General features: G+C 45.1%; 1 protein-coding gene and 1 non-coding gene across 2 annotated transcripts; both read right to left on the minus strand.

Annotated features, from left to right (window-relative positions):
* Positions 1–2,241: 2,241 nt before the first annotated feature.
* dkc1 (dyskeratosis congenita 1, dyskerin) lies at positions 2,242–8,550 on the minus strand. Its single transcript, XM_012879711.3, has 15 exons — positions 8,467–8,550; positions 6,883–6,935; positions 6,712–6,798; positions 5,787–5,878; positions 5,525–5,709; positions 4,833–4,897; positions 4,577–4,703; positions 4,303–4,433; positions 3,977–4,120; positions 3,746–3,866; positions 3,443–3,561; positions 3,262–3,365; positions 2,993–3,032; positions 2,724–2,882; positions 2,242–2,608 (listed from the first exon to the last, which is right to left on the minus strand). Exons 1-15 carry the CDS (start codon positions 8,480–8,482, stop codon positions 2,549–2,551), a joined length of 1,503 nt encoding a protein of 500 aa, XP_012735165.2. The 5' UTR covers positions 8,483–8,550; the 3' UTR covers positions 2,242–2,548.
* LOC118567091 lies at positions 3,636–3,712 on the minus strand. The gene has a single exon (XR_004933471.1). It is a non-coding gene; the product is annotated as a small nucleolar RNA SNORD83 (small nucleolar RNA).
* Positions 8,551–11,884: the final 3,334 nt, after the last annotated feature.

Genomic DNA, 11,884 nt, shown 5'->3' on the forward strand with positions numbered 1-11,884 from the left:
GGGCTGGATGAAGGACAGTACAGAAGCACTGATCATGGCAGCACAGGAGCAGGCCTTGAGCATCAGAACTATAGACATCCAGATCTACAATACCAGGCTTGATCCCAGGTGCAGGCTATGCAAAGAGGCCCCAGAAACCATCCAGCATCTCACAGCAGGGTGTAAGACGCTAGCAGGGAAGCAATACATGGAACGCCATAACCAAGTGGCTGGTATAGTGCACAGAAAGATCTGTTCAGAATACCAACTGGAGACCCCCAGGTCAAAATGGGAGTCACCTCCCAAGGTGGTGGAGAATGACGGAGCTAAGATCCTGTGGGACTTCCAGATCCAAACAGACAAAATGGTAATGGCCAAGCAACCAGACATTGTGATTGTTGATAAGTAGCAGAGGACTGCTGCTGTGATTGATGTGGCCATCCAGAGTGATGGAAACATCAGGAAAACAGAGAAATACCAAGGGCTCAGGAAAGAACTAGAAAGAGTCTGGAAGGTGAAGACAACAATAGTCCCCGTGGTCATCGGAGCTCTCGGGGCAGTAACCCCCACTCTGGAGAAGTGGCTCCAACAGATACCTGGTGAAACATCAGACATCTCAGCCCTGAAGAGCTCAATCTTAGGAACAACTAAGATCCTAAGAAGGACCCTCAAGCTCGAAGGCCTCTGGTCCTGCGATAGACTGGCGACCTTGTGACCCCACAAGGGATACCGTGTTAGAAATTGGATGGATGGGTACAATATATACAGATAGTACCGTTAACTGGATACTAAAAGGAGGAGCGACTCCTAAGTCTTGGAGAGAGACAATTATTTCTGTAAATGCAAATGACAGGAAAGATAAAACCAACTGTTTCAATTATAGCCCAGTAAGTGCCATTAATGTGGATTATAGAATTTCCACAGCGATTATAGCAAGACCAGTAGAGAAAATCTTGCCAGACATGACGGTCAATCCTTTACTCTTTGCCAACTTCCTGCAGTCCTTAAGCCAGTGGGTAAAACAACACAATGCTATTAAAGATACTACAGATGTAGGGCAGAAAATGTCCACGGATGATATTTTGATTTATCTTGATTGGGTAAACTGTCTGGGTACAAAACATACAAAAAAACGTATTACTTTCAATTATATACCAAGCCATGATATTGAACTGAGCTATGAAATTAATAGGGGACAAAAATCAAATGCTTAGGTATTAGTCTGACACAGGATTTAGAACTATTGCAATTTTCTAACTATAATACCCCTCTTAAAAGCAGATTTGAGTTTAACGACATAAAGAGTGGAAATAATTAAACAGAACGTTCTCCCCCAGCTGCTGTATACATTCTATTTTGCTGCTGTGTCAAGGTTAGAATAAAACTATCAGAAGCAATGTCTCATTTTAGGCTGTAAGAATATTTAGATCAAGACTTTCTGTAACTAGGCTACTGCAGCAGTGATCCGAGCAGAACCAGCATGTCAATTTTATTTTTGCTTTAAACAAATTGTGTTGTTGCAACAGAATATTTCCAGCAACGACTGGACCCCAGCAAAACAAATGTTTTGGTTAAGTAAATAAATTAACCAAATAACAAACATTACTTCTGCATTTTGGGGCGTCATTTATTTTTTTTAGAAATACAAAAGTGCCCTAAGAGTTGATCCAATTTTAAAACCAGGGCTGCACAATTAATCCCATTTGCAATATAATCATAATTTAACCTCACCAATAATAATAATTGTTCAATACATTGACTTGCTTGTTGCACTTTTAAATAGTCCTCGTTTACAAAAATCTAGAGGCCATTGTTGCTTGTGGTTAATGCAGAGAAAAGTCAAAATCAAATCGCAATTTTGGTTGAAATATATTGTAGTCAGAACACAATTATTTCTGCTCCGAGTTGACACGCAGCGGGTATTTTTGCATCTAATCTGCAAAGCGATGAAAGATTGATTTGTTGTTTGTATATGTTTAAAAAGACATGATAAATTAAACTGAAAAAAATAATCGCTTTAAGTCACAATATAAAAAAATAAATAATCGATTTTCCAAAATCATTCAGCCCTATTAAAAACTGTCTGAGAAGAACTGGCCTTAAACAAAGTCCAGCTGAACTCCAGCCTGTGAACAGATAGATGGGCAGATTGGCCAAGTTTAGAGCAGACACTTCAGGTTCTGCAGAGACACAAACCAGTCTGACACCAAATGTACAGAATACATTTTTATTTCAAAATAAAAAAAAAAAGTAAAATATTTACAGATGAAAATAAATTGATAAAATTTGATACTTTCCAGGAAGTGTCCTGAACACTTTCCTGTCAACCTGGGGGCTGGAAGCTGACGTTTCCACCATAGTCTCTGTTGCTTGTTTCCTGCAGGTCAGGGCTGGACTTCTGTGGTACTGAGAGCTTTACCTGCCGCTCAGACCCACACACACGCCCATCATGAGGAACAATACAGCGGCGCTTCCTCCCAGCACGTCTCAGTCCTACAGCACATAGTGCTGACATTTCCTCACAGGTCACCAGCAGATGGAAAAATACGCACTTCTGTTGAGAAGCCATTCAATCTGATGCCTCAGCCTCTTTCTGTTTCTTTTTCTTCTTCTTGGGCTTCTCAGCAACCTGGAAGACAAAGTTCACACGTTAACGTATCTGGAAAGGAAAGCTTTCATCCCTTCTGATGAATACTCCCAGAAACCAAAAGGAGAACCCAGGTCAGAGAATAACTCCAACTGACCTCGGCCTCAGGCTCCTCCTCCTCCGTTTTAGCAGCCTCCGCCTCATCCATCTTGGCTTTCTTCTCCTTTTTCTTCTTCTTCTCCTTCTTGGCCTCCTCTGCAGACGGCGTGCTGGGCTGGGCCGTTTCGCTCTCGCTCTCTGCTGCCTCCCTCTTTCTCTGCAGGTCAGAGGCATAGAGGTTCAGCACAGATCTCCATCCAGCCAAACAACCAGAGCATTAAGCCTGTAACTTAATGACAACATGGCCCTGTGGCATTAAGACGTTACCTTTGCTGAAGCTTCACTTGATGCCGCCACACCAGGGACGCTGGAAAGAGAGCGACACGGTCAGGTTTGACACATTTTAGGCCCATTCTAGCTGCTGACTGAGCACAATGAGGCTGTCCTCTGGTGAGCTGAACCCTCAGCAGACGACTGAGGGCCGAGGCTCAGCGCAGAGAGTTCATGTAGCAGAGCGACTCCCTCAGAGAGCACAGCAGCTCAGAGCGGGATAACTCTCTGCAGGGCAGCGAGGGCCAGCAGCACCAGCTCAGTACCTGTAGTCCACATATTGGTCTCTCCACTCCTGGGGGGTGCTGCCGTTGGGTTTGCCGTGCTTGTCCAGCAGTCCCTTCTGAATCATCATCTTCTTCTGGCTCGCCTGATGAAGAAAAAGAACATATTAAAGCAACGGAGTCCACGTATTTGTAACGAGCTGATGAGAAGCGGCGGCGGTACCTTGGGTCCCAGGCCCCACTTGCGAGGATACGTGTCTCGCTCCATGATCACCCTCTTTATCTTTGCCACGACGCCGTGGTCACACGTAGAGATCACCGCTGTGGTCATCAGAGCCACCGCTGAGGAGGAGGAAGAGAGAAACGCTTTCATCCTGCTTACATGTGCAGTCAGACGGGAGGCTTGCTGACAGGGAGGCCATCAGATAAGGGTGATAGATAGCAGGTCATCACTGCTCGGAAGCTGCTGACGCTATTCAGCTCATCATGTGGCTGGAAGACGGCAGAACACAGGAGCCGCTCCTACCTGTGCAGATGGCCTCGCCCTTGGTCGTTATGACGACGATGTCCTGGTTGACCTCGATGCCATCCTCGTACCTGAGGACACCGGGGAGCATGATCTTGGCGCCGTAGCAGATGGCGTTGACCTGCAGGCAGAAGCAGTTAGCAGCGGTTAGAGTCCAGGACCAGCCCAGCAGAGCAGCCATGGCCCAAAGGCCCACCTTCCCTGGGGGGGGGGGGGGGGGGGGGGACTCACCGCGCTGTCCTTCATCACCAGCCGTTTGTACGATATGAGCAGCTTTTCTAGAGGGAAGATGACTCTCCTCAGGTACGTCTCGTCCTTGTTGTGATCGAACTGCCACTGAGCATCTAGAACATCATGCATTGTCACCAAGTTGTCCTGAAAGCAGAGTCACACTCAAAGTGAGCCATGTAAGCAGCAGAGTCAACAGTCAGCACACACTCTGGCCGTCGCGTCTCCGCTGCTTTTTGTTCTTCCAAAGTCTAATTAACAACTCGGCACTGAACAGCAGAGCTGGACTCAACGCTTTGGACCTGAGGAGAACACAAACTCCTCCTGACCTTCTCTCCCAGGACTCCAGAACGGACTCTCCGCAGCTCCTGCATCTGGCCTCCCACGCCAAGCAGCAGCCCCAGGTGGACACACAGGGTCCGGATGTAGGTCCCCGCCTCACAGCTGACCCAGAAGATGCCTGGGGGGGAAGAGAGAGAGAGATGGGTGTAAGCTTAGTCCAAGCCGGACTCTTTAGCGTTCATGTTCTGAGATGCAGATCAGGGCTTTCTCGTGATTTAAACCTTGGAGGGGAACCAGGGGATGAATAAAGTATCTCCTCACCAAGCCTCCTCTCAGGGTCATACTCTATCAGCTTGCTCTCATAGATTGTCCGGACTCTGAGCTGGCGCTTTACTGCGGCGATCAGCGGCGGCCGCTGGAATAACGCTCCTGTCAGCGTCTCCAAGGCCTGCAGACAACAAGCAGGGATTAGAGAAACAGAGCAGTGTCACATCACAACAGCAGAAATTAAATGTAGAAATATCAACGTTACATTATACTACAGCTAGGCAAATCCTTTAGGAAACCCAGCACTTACCCGGGCCAGAACACGTTCACTCTCGATTGCGTTGTGCAGCCGAACAATTCCCACATACTCCTTACCTGCAGATCAGAGCAGAGAGGAAGCTGTGACGCTCTACAGGCTCTCCATCGCTCAGTTTCAGGGCTATCGATACTTTAATAACGCTCTTTATACGCCTGCATCTGTGGGATGGATGCAAGCGCCACAGCGACATCTTGTGGTCAGCATGTGAACACAGGAAGTCACAGGCCAGGTGTCCTCACCACCTCAAACCCCGCCTGTCTCTACCCGTCTCCATGCCAACAACAACTTCAAATAACGAGACGCCACTGAGAACGGATTAAAAAAAAAACGGACCAGCCTCAGGAGCAGAGGAGGAGACAATTACTCTGTTTACTACCAGCCTCCAAGGGCAGCAGCACCGAGTCGATGCCGTTAGCATGTCACCTGAGCCGTGATAATCAAACTAGTGGCTCAGCTGGCCCTAAATGTAGAACATTATTCCTAGCTCTATAGAGGCAGTATGTTTAGCATGTCTTAGATCAGACGTGTTGATCTCCCTCAGCCCGGGTCTGTAAGGATTGTACGTGTCAGTGGGCTCCATGTCTCCATGTGTTGTCTCTGATGTAACTGCAGACCTTAACTGGATAGCCACAGGCTGCTAGAACAAGCCGTGGCTCAAAGCGGATGCATCTGTGTGAGCCTACCAGCACTCTGCTGGGACTTGACCAGCCTGGTGGCTCGGTCGATGCACACGATCAAGCAGCCAGTGACCTTGGGGTCGAGCGTTCCGCTGTGGCCCGTCTTCTCGACCCGCAGGATCCTCCGGATCCACGCCACCACCTCGTGAGACGACGGGTTGGCCGGTTTGTCCAGGTTAATGAAGCCTGACCTGATGGGAGCAGATGCATCGTCATCAGAACCTCGTTTAGCCCAGCACTGGTGGCGTGTAGGGGAAGAGCACAGTACCTGACATAGTCGCTGATGTTCCTCTTCAGGGGGTTGCTGCCACACGGTATGGGAGTGTAATGGGCTGTCCGGATGTTCAATTTATGGAAATTCTACAGGAAACAAAAAAAATCACGTCTTTATCCTTTGTGGAGCACACTGATTAACAGAGTGTTAAACATTTTGGCGAGAGCTACGCTCCTGTCAACAGCTCATCTCAAGCACTGGCTGTTAATGTCATCTGGGATTCTGCTAAACGGCACATCTGCTGCCTTTAAACTGAATTATACTCAGATCCATCAGATAGTTACAATAAGATACAGCTGTCCACTTTCCTGACTCATTATTTTAAAGACAAAGTTCTATTAGCTGAGGTCTTAACTAGACTGAAAACTACAAAGTTAGTTAAAAAGTCATTAACGTTAACTGGGAACTGTTTAATTGTTCCACAGGCACACAAAAGCACTGCACCGCTAACACCACTAGGTGGCGGTAATGCGCCATGTTGCTTCAACTCCTGCAGCTGTCTTTTTACACAGGAAGTGCCATCTTTAGCCTCTCATCCCCCACCCGTTCAGGCTAGCAGAGATTCTGTCACCAGGTCAGGGTAACTGCTACAGTCAGACAATCTCTACCGCATCATTCAAGGTGCTGGATAAACTGTTCACTGCGTTTTCAACCAATGATTGCAATGTGATCAGAACAGGAAATCATCTTGGCCGCGGCCAGGTTCAGTCACTCCCCACGGGGTCTCTGGTGGCCAGCTGGCAGAACGCCAAAAAGCCCCAGTACCCTTACGGAGAGGCCCCGCTCCAGAACGGAGCAGAGGCAGGACTTCACCAGGACGGCAGCACTCAGCGAATGGATAAACCGCTTCATCATGTCACATCCTTCTGCAGTGTTCAGCTCATCCACAGTGAGGGCAAAGTGAGGCCAGGGGTCTGACCTTCAACAGGAGGGGCCACTGCGATGTCTCTAGTGGCGGGGCGGTCAGCTCTGGCTGGATGAAGAAGTCCCCACTCTGTTGGATCTCCTGGGAAACAGAACCAGATTCAGCTACATGCAGGGGAGGGAAGTCAGAAAAAGACCTGAAGCTTTGAGAAAGGCTTTCACAAACCCCAACTACTTCGTCGCTGACTTTCTTCGATTTCTTCTTTTTCTTCACTGACGCTAAAAAACAAAAAGAAAAAAGCATGTTACATTAATAATAAATTTAAAACACTAAAGCACAACTACACAAAGGCTGCAGGCTACTCTGTGCTTTTTTATTTTGGTCATTTTGTCCAAGACCTTGGTGGATCAAGTTTTTCCTGGCCATGTCACTTCATGGCAACAGGTAATCAGTTTAAAAAGGTACGCCTCATCCCTGTAAACCGGGGCAAACCATGGTGAAGGCCCAAAGCAACCTTAAAGCACACACACAAGCTTTTAAAATTTGGAGGTAAAGGTGCTAAATCCACACTTAATTAGCAGAAAAAGATCCCTCTTACTTTTAAATGAAGCAATGTTCCACTGACTACTAAACAGTCCGTTTTTTTTTTTACTTCAGGTGTGTTGGAAGCCATTTTTATTTTGCACGTCTTTTCCAGGTTTCGGGGTGGTTTCCTGGTCTTTTCTCCAGATCTTATTGGTAAAGTCTGGTGTCCCATATATTTTTTATTATTTACATACATTAAAATATATACTATTTAATATGGCCGCATCATATTAAATCCAACTATGCAATTCATGTAGTGGACATTTTTTTTTATATACATTACAATGCTTTACCTAAAACACGATTCTTACGCTGAACAAAGCTGGAAGGTAGAGGCGGTCCTAATAACGTCCGGACCAGAACTGTGGTTCTGGTACCAAACTGTGGTTCTGGTACCGGGATAAAGACGCTCCGTCTCGGTAACACGTTCTCCGCCCTGCCTGGCTCTCTACTGGACTTTAGTTGAGGGTCGGATCCAGCAGATCCACGCGCCAACTCCAGCTTCTTCTTCGTGGGTTGTAAGGGAGGGCCCACGTGCTGTTTCCTCGCAGCACGTGTTGCAGGCACGCGGTGGCTAACCCTCCCAGCTAGCAGGCCACCCAACATGTAAACCTGCCCCCAAAGACTCGCTCACTCTACACGTTCTCTATAAAGTCCGGCCTGGTCCACAGGAGCATGGCAGACATGCTCGGCTCGCTTTCAGTTTGCTTTACAAATTAAGTCTAAAATGTTAGCGGTCACTAACCAGCGCGGCCATAGCAAACCGTGCCACCACGCCGTTACTTTCAAAATAAAACAAATCATGCAATCAGTAGTTTTATTTCATGCATTTCCCCCAGTTAAGAGCCTGTTTGAGTAGAACCTGAGATAAAGCTGATTCTCACCACGTGGTTCCTCCTCCACGCATTGATAATTCACGCGTCTAAATCACCATCAACAGAAACACCGTGGTATTCACTCATAACGGTGCGCTGATCTAAACGATGAGAGCTTTGGGAGGGATTTATTTTGCAGAATGGCTGCAAAACAACACTTAATCTAAGCTGCACTTCAGGCTAAATACGCAAAGTTCAATTCTTGCTGTTATAAACGCAGCCAAACTACACATATAGACAGTATAAACAAATCTCCAGGTTAGGGGTAGGCATTAAAGTATTAATCGATATTTGATCAGAAAATTAACTAAAAACTGATACTGGCCCAGAAAATGTGCCGCACACTCACCTTCTGTGTCCGCCATCTTCTTCGAAAAGAATGAGCGATCAGTGAACGGCAAGTAGAGAGCTGTTGCTTCTTCCTCTGCGACCTGCAGCAGCGGAGCACTGCTGGGTGTACTACTGCCCCCTGCAGGCGGATAGGGATTCGTGCTCCTCGGTGAGCAGATGTGCTTCAATAAATCAGAAGAACAAGTCACTGTTTCAGAGATTCTGTCCAAAAAGGTGATCTCATATATTATCTAGAGTGATTACAAACAATATTTCAAGCGTTTTAAGTGAAGTAAGTTAGCCTAATTTATTGAAGATGGCTGCATAGGGAATTATTTTTTTTTAAGAACTACTGTTTTCTATGGTTTTCAAATTAAGAAAAACATAAAACTTTTGCAAAAAGAAGATCAATACATTTACTTCTTTGAGTTTATAGTCATACGTTAGTGTTAGGCTTTTCTTTTTGTTTCATAGATCTTTTTTATTTTAGTTCTGTGTTCTGTCTGTTTATTTTTTTTATGTTTATTAGTCTTCTTACATCGGTTCCTCTGTTGAGGACTCTCCTACGCTGTTCTACTTCCTTCTTATTGGACTCACCTGGTTTCAGTGTCATGTTTTACTTCTCCTCGTTATTTAAGCTTCTTAGTTTTCTTCTTTTCGTTGCTGGTTTTAGTCTGTCGTCCTTACCTTAGTTCCATGTCCTGTTCTCCTCATGATGGTTTCATACATAGCGCTCTATAGCACTGATCTGCAGGTGAAATTCTGAATGAGTTTGTGTCTACACGGCCTAAATGGTTTGTGTTCAGGGTGTACCAGTCCGGGATGGAGGGTAAGGTCCATCCAGATGAGCTTCTCCTCAGATATCATTGCAGTTTAGACCCATTCTGTTTTGAGGATGACCAGCTGCTCCTGTCGAAGTTTGCATTCTTTGAGTTGCTGCAGGTAGAAGAGTCTTTGCTTGGTATTGTTCTGAAACGTGCTCCACAGCACATTACACTACATGCAGTCATTTACACCTTCACACGCTGATGGTGGTAGTAGTGGGTTTAAGAGACCACTTTAAATTTGCCTCTTCCTTAGACCACTATGAATATTTCACAAGATCCAAAATAATATGCACAAAACGTCCTGTTCAGAGCCGTAGAACTGAAAGAAAAATTGCTGTGGAAATCAAGAGAGGAGGATGAAGGTGAGCAATTCAGCCCAGAACTGACCCAAGGGAAAATTTCTTTGCTCCATAGACACAGGACTGTTAAGCTTACAACCTACCTGAGTAATGCTGCAGGTTTAGATGAGGTTCTAATAATCTAATGGTAGTGTGACAGTGGCACAGGAGCAGTGTCTTGCCCAATGACACAACGACTGAGATGTTCAGAGTGGGGGTTCAGGTCCAGTGAAAGGCTGCCCTTGTGTTTCTGCAAAGCCTCCTTGCTTCACTTTTAGGCCTTCTTAACCCCAGGTTTGGGAATTATCTGGACTTCTCTCTCTCCCAAACCTGCCAGCTTCCATAAAGTGACCCAAATCTGCTGTAACTTTAACATGCATTAAAGAAACATCAAACTTTGTGCCACAAAGGTGGAGACTGACAAAGAACCTGCAGTGAAAACAGCTACAGACCGCATCTGCCACGACTCCCTGGGGCAGTCAGACAGAAACCAAAACATGTGAACAATGCTGTTGCTGTGTAAGTCATATCAATAAATGCTGCTTGCGGCACTCAGGTCAGCAGCAATCCTCCAACGTTGTCTCCCTTGTGCTTTGTGTAGGCGGCAGTGAGAGACACAGTAGCTATGGTTACGAGGATAGTGGGGCTGGTGGATGGAAATGTTCTTAGCTTCTCATTTAAAATCAAAAATCCTCTTTCTTAAAAACTTTGTCAAAATGAATACTGGGGATATGTTTTTGTAAACTTCAATCATGCTCTGCCCATCTATACTTGAATTATATTCTCATAATTTTTTAAACCTACTTTTCAAAAGAACTGGAAACATCCTGCTGTTGAATTATATAGGCACATAAAGTTTGTTTGCACAAACCGATTCTGTTTTATTTCTCTTTTAAATAGAAAGACTCTCTCTGTTATGCTTTATGAAAACATGAGACATAAACACTTGGAAAGTGGGGAATTTGTGTCTGAAGGTGTTGAAGGAGATAAAGGAAGCGCTGCAGAGGATGTTTCTGTGTGTGTGTGTGTGTGTGTGTGTGTGTGTGCGTAGGTCGGTGTGTGTGTGTGTGTGTGCGTAGGTCGGTGTGTGTGTGTGTGTGTGTGTGTGTGTGTGTGTGCGTGGGTCAGTGTGTGTATGAGGTATTGAAGGGCATTCTCAAGGATTTTCAGTGTTTCCTGTAACACAGCTATGATTTATTCCTCTTCCCCTGAGCTGACAGCTTGTGTGTGTGTGTGTGTGTGTGTGTGTGTGTGTGTGTGTGTGTGTGTGTGTGTGTGTGTGTGTGTGTGTGTGTGTGCTTGCAGATTCAGTTTTTCCTTTCTTCAAATGCTCAGAGCTGCATTTTTTCTGTTTACCAGGATTTATTTATTCGCGTCATGGATGAAAAGTGCCTCCGAACTACACCCTGAGTCACATACAGCCAGGGCCTCCTTTTAATTTATTCACACCAGGATTTGCAAGCAGCAATAAGAAAAGTAAACCCATTGTGCATTTTGTTTAATTGTAATAGTTTTTACATAGGTTCTTTGAAAAATGTGTGTAGTAGATAGTGTGCATGTCAGATTCTCACTATTAGTTCTTTGTGTTTGGAGGAAGGATGATGTCATGTTAAAGCATGTAGGAGGCAGAACAAAAAGACCAAGTTGTAATCATGTCCTCAGCTCCATATTTGGTATTACCTCTCTGTTGTGGATCAAGCTTTTGTATGGGCTTTTTTAGATGATAAAATATAAAATATACCCATACTTTGGAAAAATAACACAGAGGAAAGGTTTTACAGTGGCTGTCAAAAATATTTGCACCCCTTGAACTTTTTACATTTCCTCAGATTACAACCATAGACTCAACTGTATTTTAAAGGGATTTTATGTGATGGACCAACACAAAGTAGGACTTGATTGTGATGTAGAAGGAAAAAGATACAAGTGTAAAAAAAATGTATTTCACAAATAAATATGGGAAACATTGCATTCAGCCATCCTGGGTAAAAGTATTGTAGATTTACCTTTTGCTTCATTTACAGCTGCTAGTCTGTTTGTTTCTACCAGCTTTACACATCTTTAGACTGAAAGTCTTGCAAATCACTTTAGGTAAAACACCCCAAACGCAGTCAGACTGGATAGAGAGCATTTAAACATCTGTTTATTAAGAAGATTTGAGGTGGATTGCGATCTGGACTTCGGCTGCGCCATTCTAACTCATGAATATGCTTGGGTCTAAACAATTCCAGAGTAATCCTGGGCAAAAAGGGCAAAAATGGCAGAAGTCCTG

Source organism: Fundulus heteroclitus, chromosome 19 (assembly GCF_011125445.2).
Source record: "Fundulus heteroclitus isolate FHET01 chromosome 19, MU-UCD_Fhet_4.1, whole genome shotgun sequence".
In the NCBI taxonomy this organism is placed as follows: domain Eukaryota; kingdom Metazoa; phylum Chordata; class Actinopteri; order Cyprinodontiformes; family Fundulidae; genus Fundulus; species Fundulus heteroclitus.